Here is a 17,547-nt window from a genome sequence, read left to right as displayed (position 1 = left end):
AATGGTCTCCCTCAGGAGGTTGTGGACTCTCCTTCCTTGGAGGCTTGGAAGCAGAGATTGGGTGGCCATCTGTCATGGATGCTTTAGTTGTGGTTCCTGCATTGCAGGGGTTTGGGCTGGATGACTCTTGGGTTCACTTCCAACTCTACAATTCTGTGATTCAGCGGAGATAATCTAGGATCAAGGCTGAAAAATGGAAGCACATCATTTGTCTTGTTCAGTCTTGATATAAGTTTCCCATGTGCTTCACAATTTTGACCAACTCCCCCCCCTTTTTTTAAATCTTAATCATAATTTAGTGAACACTTTCTCATGGTATAGATATTGTTTCTTTAGGGAAATATCGGTTGCGAGTTTTAATACTTCTTTTTTCAGCTTTAGATGAGACAGTTTTTATTGGTTGTTTGGATCAAATACTTAATCGCTGAATGCCACTTTCCTTACAAATCACTGATGGTTCCACAGAATATAGTAATTAGTGTTATAGGTCTTGGAAACCAGGCCTTTATAGATATATAAAGTATGCAATATTGTTGCTGTATTCCCCCCCCCCATCAATTTTGTGGGAGAACAAGTACCCTGCTGTTGTGTAACTGGCATTTGTATTAAAATGTTTGATGAGACAGATTTGCAACCAATTTATTTTTATGTCAGGCAGTTGCATAGGTTCAACAGAAAATGTCAGGCCTCTTAATAAATAAAGGAAGAAATCTCTAATTTTATTTAAGTTTGGGCACCCCATTATTTAAATGGTTTTTTTCCCCTGTACTTGGTAGAAAGGAGGACTATAAACATACAAACTAGTAGCAAAAGTGGGGAAGCTAATTAAAATGCTCAGATATCTTCCGTACTGAAAAAGTGTTTTTGTCCAGATTTTGTATTGTGATTCTGCAGCAAGCGAGAGTGAAGAAGCTGTTTTGAAGGGAAGGGCATCTTAAGTATTTGAGGAGGTCATCAATGCCTACCAGCATTGTTGACCATTTGCGACCTCCAAGATCAGAGACAGCATGCTTCTGAATACTAGTTCCTGGGGAGCAACAACAGAAGAGGGCTGTTTGTTATTCACTGCTTGTAGGCTGCCAAGAGAAGGCATCCCCAAACTCGGCCCTCCAGCTGTTTTGGGACTACAGCTCCTATCATCTCTGCTGCTCCAGAGAAGCGGACACGGAGCAATGGATCCAAACTACAAGAAAGAAGATTCCACCTAAACATTAGGAAGAACTTCCTGACAGTAAGAGCTGTTCGACAGTGGAATTTGCTGCCAAGGAGTGTGGTGGAGTCTCCTTCTTTGGAGGTCTTTAAGCAGAGGCTTGACAACCATATGTCAGGAGTGCTCTGATGGTGTTTCCTGCTTGGCAGGGGGTTGGACTCGATTGCCCTTGTGGTCTATTCCAACTCTATGATTCTATGATTCTATGATCCCTAGCTAACAGGACCAGTGGTCAGGGATGATGGGAATTGTAGTCCCAAAACAGCTGGAGGCCCAAGTTTGGGGATGCCTGTCCTAGAGGCATGTGATTGGCCACTATGGGAAACAAGATGCAAGGCAGGCTAGGGCTTTGTTCTCATCTGGTAGGGCTCCTTATCATTTTATGTTTGAGTTAGATAGTCCCATTTCTCTTCTCTTGACATTACTGTGCATTGTATTTTTTAAAAATCTGTTTTTGGCATTAGCCCCCCACCCCAGTGATAATGGCGTTGAAATTGAGAATGTCTGGGAAAGAATGTTGCATTTGGGAAGTGCAATCATTTTCACTTGCAACAGGCATATATTCTTATTGCAAATATTGTATATGGTTAGGCACAACAGGTTGTATTCAACCAAGTCTTGTGCTGAGTAGACTGAAATTAACCCATGGGTCTACTCTGAGTAAGGCTAGCTCTGAATACCACCCAATAGTTACAGTATTATTCATCTCAGTTGAACTGCTCCACATTCTTTTAACAAGTTGAATTCTTTGACTGGGATCAGTTTACATAGTGTTTGCAAAGAAGCTAACTTGGATTGGTCATGTAAAGGCCTGACAATGAATTCAAACAAAAGATGAGAAATGAGGCAGTCCTTGTTTAGTAGGATGTACAATTTAAAGCTGTATGTATAGTAGTCATTGATGGTTGGTGCATTTGAGTAATTGCTTGCAGAAACATTGGTCCTATATCCATTTTTTGGAGTGGGATAATTAATTAATCCCAATTTTTCAAAGGCCTTTTGAGCATCTAATGACAGAATGATCATAGGGGATTTGGTTACATTACTATCATTAATCACATGTGAAAGCCTGAAAACCAAATCTGTAAGCTTTCTATGTGGTACAAATACAATCTGGTGTATCCTAATTTCAGAGAATATCAGCGAACCTAGACAATTGGTAAAAGCTGCACTGGAAATCTTAGAAATGTGTTTTAATAAAGAATCAATGCAATCCCGGAGAAATGGAGTTTTTATTGGTTTGGCTGCAGTCCTAAAGCCACTTATTTAGAAGTAAGCTGCACTGAATTCAATCTGAATTGCTTCTGAGTAAACATGGTTGTTGGGATTGTGCTTATTACTGTGAGTTGTATCCGACAAAGCTACCTTATTCGTGCAAGAAAATCAACGTTTCCCCCCTCTCCACCCCACAACATGGCAAATCTGCTTTGTGAGTTCCCCTAACCCTCTGGAGAAGATTGGGGAGGGGGTCATGGAGTGCAGGGAGAGGAAAGGGAGAATAAGTTCCAGTGTGCAAGCAGAAATCCTTGTGCAAACAAAACAACTTTATTGGATACAACCCACTGTGTGTAATTTGAACACGCATATATCACAGGGTTATGTATACTGTTGAAAAGTAATCTTAGTTAATAGCCAAAAGGCCTTACATTGGATGTAGAACTTGGCTTCAAAAAAGTCTTCTAGGCTTTGGGCTGTATGATTAATTATTATTTTTAGCTTAGTAATTATTTGTTTGATTTCATTTTCTGTTATTTCTTGATTTAGAAATTGCTGCTTTTTTTGCAAAGACTGAATCCAGATCCTATCCAGGTAAGTATGAATGTCTGTTTCTATGAGTCAGTCTGTGGCATATACAGTAGTCTGAAAATGAACCTCACACTTGCAATCCTGCGGAAGGTCCCATTTAGGAGAACCTAAACACACTGTTTCAGTTCTATAGTCTCTTCCTCTTCCTCCTCCTCCTTCTCCCTTCCCATCCTGTCCATTCCCAGTTCCAGTCCATATGCCATTACTGCATAGTCATTGCCCAGTACACAAGTTGTTGCTGCTGCCCACCAAATCCCCACCCCACTCATACCTGCAAATAAGAGTGGACTACAAAGGAAGAGAAAGCAGTAGTTTGGTCCGCTTCCCAGCTCCATGTTCAGGAAGATGCTGCAATTGAGACAGTGCATTCAGAGCTAAGTGCAGCAAAGATAATCTTCTGCCATCTCCTAAACTTGGAAAAAGGGAAGAAGATGGCTGCCACTTTCATATCCTTCCTCTGAAAGTTCTTCAGGCTGTCAGGGACAAGACTCTGGCCTTCCAGTGTAAGGTTCTGGCAAACAAAAAAATTGGCAGGTTTCAAGGCCAGCCAAAATATGTGCACCCCTGGGGATATAATTGTGCACAGAATTAGATGCAGTCCTTATGGATGTCCTTGATGTTGTATTGATATGTTGGTCTCATGTGTTGTTACTGATGTTGTGTTCCTACCTGACCAGTTGGTATTTTGAACAAGAAGTCAACCATTTAGAATTACAGTTTCTGAATTTGTAGTATGATTCGTTTACGTCCTCACCTTATGTTTCTTACTAATGTAAGAATTCATTCTAGTTTCAAAGGGTTATTGAATTCTTTGGCTACCATATGAATTGTATACCTCCATTTGCCACTATTCCCCCCCTCCCCCAAGGCATAGGGTTTATTCCTAAGCTGCTGGATACTGGTTGTCCATAAATCTGCATAGTGCCTGTCACTAGTAAATGGTCAGAATCGGTTATTGATTGAATGCTAGAATCAACAATTGTCTGGGACCAATTGGGTGAAGTTAAAAGAAAATATTTGTGAAACAATGTGTTGTGACAAGTTGGGTGAGACAAGTAGCTTCTTCAATCAACATTGCAGATGTGCCAAATATCTATCAAGTCTTATTTACTGAAAATTGGTTGCAGGCACAGCATTTGTTTCTTAGAGAGTTATTGCTCCTTTCTAATTTGAGGTCCATAGAATGTTGAGATCCCCTTCTAACAAAGTTACTTCTTCTTTGAATTGGCTCCATTGTTCAGAAACATTCTCCAACAAGGAAACTCAAGCTGCGTTTGGGCAATAAGTAGGTCTATGAGTAATCTGTTTTCCCTTTACAAACAATATACCAATCTCTTGGGTCTCAGATTACTCCTAGCAATGCAAAATCACACTTTTTCTAGATAGTTAATGCTACCCTACAAGACATGGAAGAACCTCAAGCTGTATAATAAGCCCCAAACTAAGAATATTTTTGCAGTTTATTATTCTGGTTTCTTTATGTTCTTCTTAGAGGATAACAAAGTCTAATTTTTATTGCTTAAAATTTTTGAGTTATTTGTTGTTGTTTTACTAGAGGTTGCCTGAATGAGGAAGCAGTTAATGAGTACAATTCCAAGGCTGCAGTTGCAACTTTATTTACCTGGGAGTAAGCCCCACTGAATTCTGTAGGCTTATTTCTGAATAGATGTGATTAGGGTTGTGATGCAAATCATCAAAGGGCAGAAAATCATTCTGTGAAGACCACACCAATATCTATGAGACCTCCCCTTTTCTATAGCTTAATAATGGAATGTGGGTGGCACTGTGGTCTAAACCACTGAGCCTCTTGGGCTTGATGATCAGAAGGTTGGCGGTTCAATTCCCGCGACGGGGTGAGCTCCCGCTGCTCTGTCCCAGCTCTTGCCAACCTAGCAGTTCAAAAGCATACCAGTGCAAGTAGATGAATAGGTACTGCTGTGACGGAAAGGTAAATGGCGTTTCCATGTGCTCTGGCACTCATCATGGTGTCCCATTTTGCCAGAAGCAGTTTAGTCATTCTGGCCACATGGAAAGCTGTCTGTGGACAAACGCCGGCTCCCTCGGCCTGGAAGCAAGTTGAGCGCCACACCCCATAGTTGCCTTTGACTGGACTTAACTGTCCAGGGGTCCTTTACCTTTATAGCTTAATAGCAATCAAATAGCAACAATGATCAAAACAGATGAAATTCATCTGTTAAGGCTCATAAGGCGATCCTAAATCTGAGCTTGGAAGATGCCTGTTCTCTTGAGAAAGTTACAAGAAGAGAGTGTCAAATTACGTAGTCATGGTTATCCTCAAACCAAAACAAGATTATGAGTTGGTTTTTATGCCCCATGTTTGTCAGAGAATGAACCTTTTTTCAGATAAAAGTACACATTACTGATTAGGTTTGATGGGGAGGGTCCAGTATGGTATGGATCTTTCAATATAAGATTACATGTTGCTGCAGTGGGCTCCAGCATCCAGAGATTTTGAAAATGTTTTTGAAACCAATCAGAATTCTGCATTAACCAAGTGTTTTAAAAATGCACTGAAGTCCACATCACCAAAGATGATCAGCCTCAGTAATAGCTACATAGTTTGTTAGCAGACAAAGCAGAAGGAAGTGTCCATTTTTCTTTCCTAATGGACCCTCCCTGTGCCCTTACTGGATTTCTAGGAAATTGTGATGCAGACATGCTTTGGATGAAAAGGGTGGTGTCTTGTAGTAAACCTTGGCTGTGTGACCAGCCTTCTGATTTCAGAACAATAATTCCTATTTACCTAACAACAATTCACCAATTTTCCTGAAGGTGCAAAGAGACTTGCCACGACTGCAGCTAGAATGAAGATGGACTGGGCATTTGCCTTGATGTAATTTCTTGGGGTGGGGGTGAGGAGAGAGACTCAGTGCTGGCACACATTAAAGCTGACCCAAAGCCATTCATTCTGAATCAATTAATAAGGTTTCTTCTTCAGACATCTCTATTTTTAGGTTTTGGAAATTGACCTTTCCAAACAACTGGACACCCAGCTGATGGGAAGTAAACCACCATATTTTTTGCTCTATAAGACGCACCTAGTTTTTGGCGGAGGAAAACAAGAAAAAAAATATTCTGAATCCCAGAAGCCAGAACAGCAAGAGGGATGACTGTGCAGCGAAAGCAGCAATCCCTCTTGCTGTTCTGGCTTCTGGGATAGCTGCGCAGCCTGCATTCACTCCATAAGATGCACACACATTTCCCCTTACTTTTTAGGAGGGGAAAAGTGAGTCTTATAGAGCAAAAAATACAGTAGCTCCCGTGAGAAAGGATTGAAGGGTTTATGTTGAATTTTAAACCTTTAAGGATTTTGTTTGGTTAAAGCTGTAGAACAAGGGTAGAGAATCCCATTCCCACTACCCCAGCCCCCTGGCCCATCACCCACTATTCCAACACATAGCACAAAACCTCCAAATAAAAACAACAAACCCATAGTTTGTTGGCCAATGTATGCGGTTCTAAACATAGTTTTATCCCAAACAGTTGAATAGTTTGGTACTTTTGAGCCAAGAAATGCATCACAAAATTTGGAAGAAGGTGAATCAGAAGCTTCTTCTTTGGCCATCACTCGTAGCCAAGTAAGATTGTCTTCCATAAACACTGTTTTAACAGAATCAGAAGCCTAAGTAAGTTTGGATCCGTGCATTTATTATGGGAGCTGCCAATAAGATCAGTTCCAAGCAGAATGATTCTCCATCACCTGCATGTGCCTGTATGAAAAATTATAGGGTGCTTTCTTTGGTTCTGCATAAGAACATGAACAGAGCCTTGCTAGATCAGACAATGGCTCCATCTAGTCTAGGGTTTTGCTTCCTACAGCATCAGTAGCACTTAACCAGAAGCTTTTGAGAAGCTTACAAGCATGGCATAAAGGGCACCCCCTTTCTCCCAGCTGCTGGTAATTAGAGATAACCTGCACCTGAACATAGAGGTATTATTTATCTAGAATGCCTCTTGCTCAGCAAGTGATTCCCCCCCCCCCGCCCTCCCAGTTCTTTCCTAGCCCTGTCTGTCACAACAGTATTATTCAACAGAGCTATTTAGCTACTTAGCTTGCAGTGTTCCCCTTGCAAAGAGAGTAGAAAGAGAATATCTGTACAGCTGAATTCATCTTCCTCACTTTCTCCCCTCACCCCCACTGTGTCATCTGATGGGGAAATAATTGTCATCTTCAATGTCACATTGAGTGGCATTCTCTCCAAAATAAGGAAATGAAAGTTTACTGTCAGAAGATATGAAGAAGCGCACTTACTTCCCTCAAATGAAAGCTATCATTAGCAGATAAGGAGCTCTGTTTTTCAACTCGGTCCTATTCACATGGAGTGCATACGGCTGACAAGAATGAGCAGTGACTTTGACCATATTCACAGCTGAGGAAGGGAAATAAATTCAGTTCAGTTCAATTTTAAAGGCGAACCAACTTAATGTGCACTTTCTGAAAACTGAAACATTTGCATCTTTTGAAACTCACACTTCTGTGGATTTTGCAATCCAGCCAGGTATTACATGAAATTCAGAAACATAAAAATCTCATTTCAGTCAGTCTGCAATCTTAAAACAAATATCATGAACATTCATAATTCTAGTTTGAATTTATTCTAATATGCACATATTTGCAAATGTGCATTTTCATTAATGCAACACACTTTTGTACACTATTTTCACTAATATAACGCACATTTGTGACCTCTTTACCCTAGTGTATACTTTCCTGTACATTACTTGCCTGGAGAACTACATTGCATAATTTAGAGAAGTGCAAATTTCGAAGGATGACACTGTTTTGGTTTGTCTATTGTTTTAGAAACTGCGCATTAGGTAAGTCTGTCTTAATATGTGATTTAACCCCTGTTCCATCAACAGCAGCGCAATCTGTTAAGATGCAGGGTTTGGGTTTGGTACAACTTTATGCCAGCTAGACTTAACGCCAGCTTGGTTTCCGCTGGAATCTTGTACAGTGGTACCTTGGTTTAAGTACTTAATTCGTTCATTCTTAACCTGAAACTGTTCTTAACCTGAAGCACCACTTTAGCTAATGGGGCCTCCTGCTGCCACCGCGCCGCCAGAGCATGATTTCTGTTCTCATCCTAAGCAAAGTTCTTAACCCGAGGTACTATTTCTGGGTTAGCAGAGTCTGTAACCTGAAGCGTATGTAACCCGAGGTACCTCTGTATATACCTTTGATGCTTGGCCATCAGATTCCCAACAGTAGCATTGTTTATTGCTCCAAATGGTGTTTCCGTGAGTACATGTGTAAGATACAGGTTCAGAGGTACGCATGTGCAGGCAACTTGAGTAGAACTAGTATCGCATGTGGGTAACTTTCCTTCATTGGAGGCTTTTAAATGGGGGTTGGATGGCCACTGGCCACTGATTCTTAAGCTGTGATTCGTGTATTGCAGGGGGACGAACTAGATTACCCTTGCAGATAGAATTCATTTTAAAAGGGAGAAATTTACGCCACTGAAAATTAAGCGGTGCAGAGTGTAAAAGACACGCTGCAAGTTACGTGTAACGCTAAGGATAAGCAGCAACGGAGAATGTGTGTTTTCATTGAGTGGCCTTGGCATATTAAGCATGCAGGATTCTGGAAGACAAAAAACGTGCCCCTTGCCATCCACATCCATATCTTCTAAAACCTTCCTCCCAAGACCTCAGGGGAGCTGCAGGTGCAAACACTGAGTGCAGCTGACCTCCGCAGAACCTCTCCTTGCTCCATTAATCATGCCAAGCCCCATTTGCAAAGAAAAATACTTTGAGTGTTTTCCAAAAACCCACTTTCATAGTGTGCTTGCCAAGAAGCGAAACACAGCAGAATTCAAAGTGTGCTCTGGGGGTGGGGCTGCGGAGCTAGACAATGCCACACAGTGTATAATGGTCCAAATTAAAGACTATTAAGCTTGAGAAGATGCAAATGAAAAAGCTGCAGCATTGTCTAAAAAGTGTTTTGTAGGAATAGCAGAACTCGCCAGACCCTCTGCCAACTTTCCCCTTCCTGCTATTCCACATCAAATTAATCATAATTATAATAACGCAAACTGTGACAAATATTCACAGCAGGCTTTCAGGACTTGGCATAAATTATTTGGGCTTCATGAGCTCATGCATTCCGTACTCGCCCTAGCCTGATGGCGTCCTTCCTGGCTCTAGCATATCACCTACACTCTTTTTGGAGTTTAACTGCTTATTGCTGCCATTGAATGCTTCTTGCCATATGGTTTCCATGTGGAAACAGTGCAGTGCTTCTGGTTGGCAGCTGCCGCATGCAATGCCCCCAGCAAATCAGACCTGCTCAATATGTGAAGCCATCCCCATTGCATGCAAAAAAAACCCCCAACAGCATTGCATCTTTCCTGGTGGAGACAGGCAACAAATCATAGCATAGCTCCACGGTTCTGTCAGTATCCCAATAGTTGTCTGAATCTGCAGTCTTATACAGCCCCAGTAGTGAGCACCACTGAACTGAGTGAGGCACGCATCTCAGTAATAAAAGCACATTAAGTTTGGGCTTTGAATACTGGGAATTGCCTGAAATTGCAAAGTTAACAGAGTAGATAAAGGTAGACGAAGGGCAAACTGAGGAAATCTTTTTTTGCAGTGGATAGTTTCCCTTTATTAATGTCAGGAAAATCTATGTGAAGCCCTCAGTACCTTGGGAATAATTTTTTTGCAATTTAATCCCTTCCCTTATTTCGTTGTGGAATAATGATAAGTTAATAAATGGCTCAGGTGCATGATACCTCGTTGATCACATCCACAGAGCATAGGACCTTTTTTTAAAGGCAAGTTAAGTAAGTAATTCCCCAGTGCATGGGTGTTACTTAATGCTTATAGGCATTATATCAAGAGTTTGAAATGTGTGTTGTGGGGTGTCATCTTCTGGATGCAATGTCTAAAATAACTTACGCTATCACAATAGAAAGATGTGCTTTTTTTTAAGTACCAAGGATTTATGGTGATTTAAATTCCACTAGAGCCTTCTTGTTCTCTTTCCTCTCCCTTGGTTTTTTTTTAAAAAATATAACCATCCTTTCAGATGCTCCCCGCTCCATTTTCTTTGGTGCCTCCGTCTTCCCAGCAATCGCCTCACATGTTGTCAGAACACATTCAAAAGCAAACTGCTTGTGCATCGGAGGGACTGATATGACACTGTGTGACTGGAGTGCTAAAAGCTCTCTTCTTTAATTCTTCACTCAAAGCACCCCTTGTTGCTAAAGAGGTGCTAAAAGTGTCAGCTGGCCTTTCTATTTTAGTGCCTTCCCACCCCCCTCCGCCCCCGTCACCAGTTCCATTTGTCTCAAGGAGTTCTCACTGGCTTGCTCACTTAACATTGTCTCTTGGAGAGAACAGGGAGCATCTTCATGACACGTACACCTGGCAGCCTGGACATTGTTAAATATTGATAGCCTGAGCCAGGAAAAAACAACAACGTTCATGCTGATTGCCCATTGAGCTCAGTATGGACTGTGGCTTCCAGTCACTGTGCCTAGGCCTGCAGACCTCCAGCAAAATCTTATCCATATTTTTTATGTAGAAATGTGCCCTATTGATGTGAATGGGACTTTCTTCCAAGTAAATGGGATTGCAGCCACTGCGGGATCCAGATTTTGGAAGGGTCCTCCTCACCATCCCAAGCAGTGGAAGTTGACACATTTGGCCTACTGACCTCCGTCCCTACCTGCCTGCCTTCTTAATTGTATCTCCAGGGGGTAGTGTTGCTTGTCAGCTTCCTTCTCCTTAGACTCAGTGTTGTTCTTGTGGAACTGAGCAAAGAAGAGGAGAATGGGGACAAACCAGAGGAGTCTCAGTCCACACCGGATCCTTTGCCTCAGGCGGCATCTGAACCAGATCTGGGGCAGATCTGAAGAGTCCCAGTCTGCACAGGTTCCCCTGCAACAACACCAGCTGCGCCGAGTCAGGGGCCTTAGCCTGCCCTGGCTCCAGATGCGGGGATTACCTCGTTGCCTTCAGTTGGGCCATCACTTACAGCTGCTCCACTACCACTTGGGTCAGGAGAGGCTGAGGTCGCCTCTGGGTCTAGTAACCCACCTACATCTCCTGAGACTAAGGTCTCTGCAGAGACTAAGGTCTGAGAGAAGGAGAGACCTGAGTACTCGCAGGAGGAGTGTTTGACTTTGGGCAAGACAGGGAGGCGAGTCACCAGAGGATCAGGACCGGCCGTTACCCCGACAAAGATAAAAGGCTGTTGGACCCCACCCCAGGTTGTGGGAGCAACATTGCTGTTTGCTAGAACCTGCCTGAGACCCTGTGCCTCACCTAGCCTGGTTTCCTGCCTTGTATCCTGCCTTGGCCCTGTCAAACTGACTCCTCGCAGAATCCTTGGATTCAGGACTGGACCTGGACCGCTCTGCTCAGGTTAACCCCCAGGACCAGCACAGCCACCACTTATCACAATCATTAGTTTCTCATCAGTGTTCTGTCAAGGAGAAATTGAGCAGTGATACCTGCTTTTCTTCCTTTTCACCTTCCTTCTCCCTCTTTGTTGTCTGGAGCAGAGTGAGAGGCAGATGAACAAGTAGTCCCCCAGTGTCCCATGGAGAGTAGTTTTGTCCTCTTCTGGATAGTCTGTGCTCTTGGGGATAGCACCTCCCTCCAGCTGAGACAGGCAGGATTCTTTATATTCCTCCACATACAAGGGCAGGGCCACCCCACCCTACAGACTGGCTGGCAGAGGAAGGGAGACCCCTTCACCCCAACATCTGCAATTCTCCATGGCCCCAACCATAGGGAGAGCCCCAAAACTCATGGAAACAAGCAGGCATTAAACTTCAGAAACAGAAATGCACCAACACACACACTGCAGAGACAAATATCATCAGAACTGAACATGAACATGCAAATGAATCTGGCAGAAACCCTATTGCGGAGTCACCACTTAGATGCTCTCTAAGTAGATTTCCAGGCAGCTGATCCTAAGAAAAGAGGCAGGTGGACTGCCCTCCATGGGCCAGTAGGAAACTATCATTGATTGCTGCAAAGGTTTAAGAGAGAAGAATTTCCAGGGCACTGTTGTCAGTGGGCTGCCTGCTGCTGTGTGACCCCTTAGTGTGCCAATCATTGATGCCAGCCCTGATTGCAGCCCTTACATACAGTAGCACTTCTAGGCACATTTAATCCTGGGTAGGTTCTACACAGATGCAGCATGGTATTCCAAATTCTGATCTATAGAAGAAATGCCTAGGAAAATGGCATTTCTTTTGTAACACGTCCCAAAATCTGTTGAGCTAGGCAGGTTCATGTTCTGAAGCAGATTAGCAAACATAACCACTTAGCCACTCAAATGTAGGGTGCAGCAACGGGATTTGAAAAGGAACATGAGGATCTTGTCTGCGAGGTGGGTAAGTGAAATGGCATTGGAACCATGCAGGTACAAGGAAGGAAAGAGTTAAAATCTGGTAGCTTGTGATGGGAAAGTTCTCAGCCCGAGATCTTGAAGACAGTGCTGAGTTGGATGGATCTGGTCTTCCAGGTGTTGTAGAACTGCAATTAAGACCACCCTTAGCCTTTGGCCATGCATACTGGGGCTGATGGGACTTGTGGTCCCATCCCTGGTTATGAGATGCTACATATCTTAATGTCAAAAAGAAGGGTGCTCTTGAGAATAAGCCCCTTGTGGCCCAAACTCCTAAACCTTTGTTTACTAGTTCTTATGGCAGGCAACATGATAAATATTCCACTTCCCCTTTTAGTGATCTGGCTCCTACAGTTGTTGAGCAATTGGGCCAGCAAGCTCATTGTTGATATGCGTCGTATTCTCCTGTTGCAGGAGAAACAAATTATTCTGTGCTTAAAAATAGGTAATTGCTTCTTGCATCTAATTGATTTCTAGAAATTACAATGCAGATTTGATTGGAGGAAGCTAGCGTGCTACCTGCAATCCACTCCAAAGTGAGCCGCTCATAAATCTTGCCGCCGTCTCTGCCCTCATGCAGTCAGCGAGAGATATTTAGGGAGACTTTATGGTATCTGAACCCTGAAGGATGTGTCTTAACCTGTAGGAAAGCAGCACAGCCGTAACATCCATCTCGCCGCAGTGTCATGACTTGACTGTTAATCTAAAGCATTGCTTCCAGCTAGTTGGCTAAATAGAAGTCGAGTTTTATACCTTGGATATTAGATGCAGCAACATCTTTAGGGTAGGCTTGAGCTTCTTGTGGCTCACCAAGTAGAGTGTCACCTACCCCCAAAGAAAGATTAATGAAACTCTCCTGTTTTTGCTGAATGCCAGGGATGGCAAAATGGAGGAAGGGGAAAACTTGGTTGCAGCATTGGTGGGTCACAAATTCTTTGCACCCATTACAAACTCTCACATCAGTTATTATATCTGTTGAGAGTTCTTCATGAGACCATTGCATTTGGGGCAGCAAATCCCACTCACTATCTACCCTGCGGTGATGTTATGGAAGTTCTTAGTAGGGTTTGGTTTCTCAAACCTTTTAAATGGGTGGGGAGCCTGTGATCCCCCTGGATGTTTCTGGACTGCAGCTCCCATCAGTCCTTGCCAGCATAGCCCCGTAGTCAGAGTCTAAGTGACCTGTAGTCCAACAACATCTGGAAAACCACAGGGCTAGCCATCCCCTGCCTTTAAAAAAAATAATGCCCATATCTTTACCGGAAAATTTTGAGGTGATTCTTATGTGCAGCAGTCTCTATCATCCCACTGCTGCTTGTGAAAATCTGTTGATTGGAATGATTGAATATTAAATATTATGTCAGCGTGATCGAGTCCCTTCCCCGGTCTGCCTTTAAAATTATGCAAAATAGCATCTGTCTGTCTGCTTTTCCCATTGTCTAAAGAAGCAGGATCTAAGCAACTTCTCCTAGCTGCTCCTTGAGAGGTTTCTAAGCAGAGGTCAGATGGCCATCTGTCAAGGATGCTTTAGCTGAGATTTCTGCATTGCAGGGGGTTGGACTAGATGACCCTTGGTGTCTCTTCCAACTCTACAATTCCATGATCCTGTGAAAGAGAGGGGAAGATCCCCAGCCCTGCTTTTCTTTAAGCAGCAGCAGTGGAGTGCCGTGACCCTTCCACTGGTGACTCATAAATTATCAGACCTTTCCCCCTAGTGCAACACCAACTTTGCCTTGGCTTCCCAAATTAGAATAAGGATAGCAGAGCCAATTTTTCAATAGTTAGGGCATACCGACTGAGCTCTGACCCTTTCCAACAAGGAGGGCACTGCAAGGGACAGCGGGCCTGCTGCACTGTGGGCAGAGGAATCTGAAAGGTGCACCACTTATTATTTATTATCTCTGCTTACATGAAATATTTGGCACTTGAGTTTAGAGTATTGTATAAGGCAAATGCTGAATTTGGAAAGACTCTAAAATATTAACTTCCCATACTTTTCTCTCTCTCCAATTGTTAATCATTGTCTAGTCCATTATCAGTGTGCATGGAATTCTGTATTTCCCAGTTTCACTCACCAATAACAGTGAAAGTAGCAGAGCTTCTATTCCTGCCCCCACCCATGTTTCGTGTGTTTCTCTGTTAGTTTTGCTTGCTACTGCACCTGGCAGCAGTGGCAACTATGCTGGCAGCTTGACAGCTATTTTGCATCTTCCACAATGCCCTATACTTAGGGTTGTAGCCAAAGCTAGTCCTACTCAGAGTAGATGCATAGAGGTTAATAGACACAAGTAACTACGGTGCATTAATTGCAGGAGGCCAAGTATGAATAAAACAAAACTGAATACTACCATAAGTGTCATTCTGGGGCTCTGTGCATGTGTGCAAGTTCATTTGGGAAACAGCTACTACCACAAAACAATGGTCGAGATTATTCAGAGAAGAAAAGAAATCTCTGGGGGAAAATGCCTCCTGGGAAATTTCAGCTCAGCTCTAGACTAGGGTCAGAAGAACATCAACTCACATTGCAGCTGAACTTAATTAAATAAACAAAGATGTTATCACTCCTCAGATGTCTGCTAGACTGAAATCTGATGTTACCAACTTCCAGTTCTTGGGAATGTTGTTTCACCATTTGTGGCTCCCGCAGAAACATTAGCGGGTATAATTAAGATACAATGGCATCTGGATATGAGAAGAACAGATGTCACATACTGTGATGATACAGAGACTAAGTACATAGGCCTAATGTGCTAGTGCATTTACTGTAAACATACATTCATGCAAATGTGAGCACCTATTTTCTGATTTCTCCATTCCCAAGAAACGTAAAAAATGAAAAGAAAAAAAACAACAGGCAAAATCAGCAAGGTGATGCCTTCAGTTCAGAAGTCTTCAGCTTTTTCACACTCAGACCCACCTTTAACCGAAACATGCATTTTGGGGAACAATTTCTTATTTATTTAACATATATTTATATGGTACTAGTGTTTCTATTGTGACCCACCTTAGATCAGTCCATGACCTGATCCCAACCCACCGGTTGAAGACCAGTGTCTCAATTCACCATCATCTGCTAGGGAAGGACTAGCCAAGGTTCTGAGTTACAGAGTACATTTTCACGCACATCCTAAAGACATCCAGGGTGACCCATCTCTTCCAAAATGACAGTGCATGTAATGGATCCCTGAAGGAATCCATAGCATCTTTCTCATTCACCCCACAAAGACAGGCTTTGGCCAGGAACTCCGGGGCAATAGTGGACAGTATGATGGGTGTAGAGGCACACTCAGCTAGGTGTTGAGGAGGTGGAAGTGATAACAGGTGTTAGTCTCAATGGGTGATATTCAACTTCTGTGCTAGCACAAGGATTTATCTCTAGCACAATAGGATTTGCTCCCCCACAGCACCCCAGCCCACCCCCAAATCTGCTCTGGAGTGCTGGAGGGAATCCCAGAACAGATTTAGGGAAGGAAGGGAGAGAACATTCCATTGCACAAGGAAAAATCATTGCACTAACATAACGTTCACCCTAGTCCTACATTGAATGCAACACTATGTATAGACCAAAGGTATTTCATACAGGGGAGCAGGTGAAACTGTGGTCTAAATCACTGAGCCTCTTGAACTTGCTGATTGGAAGGTCAGCGGTTCGAATCTGCATGACAGGGTGAGCTTCCATTGCTCTTTCCCAGCTTCTGCCAACCTAATTTGAAAGCACATCAGTGTGAGTAGATAAATAGGTACCGCTGTAGCAGGAAGGTAAATAGCGTTTCCGTGCATTCTGACACTTGTCACAGTGTCCCGTTGTGCCAGAAGTGGTTTAGTAATGCTGGCCACATGACTCAAAAAGCTGTCTGTGGATGAACGCCAGCTCCCTTGGCTTGAAAAGCGAGATGAGCGCTGCAACCCCATAGTCACCTTTGACTGGACTTAACCGTCCAGGGGTCCTTTACCTTTTCTTTTCTTTTTTAACCCATTTCATATATACATACATACATAGAATGTAACTATGCACATTTCATCAGGAAATGGCAGCAATCCTGAACAAAGATTTGGAATGCCTTCAAACTCAGAGAAACATTAGTGAACATTGCCTGTCACTTAAATATGACGAGTCAGCAGTCAGTGACGTTATGTCTGGATAGTTGAGAAGTATCTGTTTCTAGTCATTTGTGAAATTCGTCTGAGATTGTCAGTGTCCCTCAAATTGTGGGCTTTCTCTCATACTGCAATTATACTCTTGAATGGAAGTAATTCCAGATGAAATCAGAGGGATTTCTTCCACTTCATGTACTTAAGACTGTGCTCTTCAGTCCCATTGATTTCAGTTATGGTGCTTAACTGTGCCAGACACTTCCTAAATTGTGTGCACTGTGTGTTTAGAATGGGAGAACAAGACTGTGATAGTATGTTCACTTAGCTGTATGTCCACTTACCAGGGAATCTTAAAGCAGAAGTTATTTCTTATTCAACATGCAAAGAATTGCACCGAGAACTGAGTCCAAGTGTTCTGCCTTGGGAATCACAGCCTGCCCCCACTAACTCATCTATGGCCTTGCAGCAACCCATTCCTTGAAAATCACTTCTGTTAACCATTATTAATTTTATTAGGTGGCACTAAAAGCCCCCAAGAATCTCTGCACACTTTGATTTTCTTTCTTTTTTAAAACCCCTCTTATTTCCTTTCCTTGTACAGCCCAATTCCCTAATGAGAATAAAACTGGTTAAAAAGATGAAGATAACATTGAAAGCATCACTGTTGTTGTTTGATCATCCAGATGGGCAGCTTCTGCTTTTGGTATGATGCATTTCGTGTTGTCTTGGTATGGACTAAGGGAATCTTGAATCATGCAGTAGCTTCTCTCCAAATTTGATTAGTAACGTTTAAAAAATGCTCCAAATTATACTTTTACATACTTAAAAAGGAGAGACATCAGTTTGCATCACGACATCTTTTAACTTCTGTGAATTTTCATTTTCATGAAGCTTCAGAGAAATGGGATCACATTCAATCAAATTACCCAGCCCATTTTGCTTAAGGCAAATATCATCCAAGCAAGACAAGAGGCTGCCTCAAATGTTTCTTGTTCATCCATCACGCACAATTTTGGTAATATATTTTGTAAATAAGGTTTGA

The 17,547-nt window shown here is 42.7% G+C and overlaps 1 protein-coding gene across 29 annotated transcripts in view; it reads left to right on the top strand.

The window, feature by feature from the left end:
• Positions 1-17,547, top strand: part of NRXN1 (neurexin 1) — a 1,024,248-nt gene that overhangs the window by 236,234 nt on the left and 770,467 nt on the right. For 17 of the 29 annotated variants that reach the window (XM_081188360.1, XM_081188381.1, XM_081188395.1 and 14 more), the window contains one exon: positions 2,975-3,019. The exons of the other annotated variants lie outside the window; for them this stretch is intronic. In XM_081188360.1, coding sequence (XP_081044486.1) covers positions 2,975-3,019 — 45 coding nt within the window. The remainder of the gene's footprint in view (positions 1-2,974; positions 3,020-17,547) is intronic. 29 annotated transcript variants of the gene reach the window in all.

Source organism: Podarcis bocagei (genome assembly GCF_964188305.1).
Source record: "Podarcis bocagei genome assembly, chromosome: 3".
NCBI classification, from domain to species: domain Eukaryota; kingdom Metazoa; phylum Chordata; class Lepidosauria; order Squamata; family Lacertidae; genus Podarcis; species Podarcis bocagei.
The sequence above is the reverse complement of the archived record's forward strand: the minus strand, read 5'-3'. Positions and strand labels throughout refer to the sequence as shown.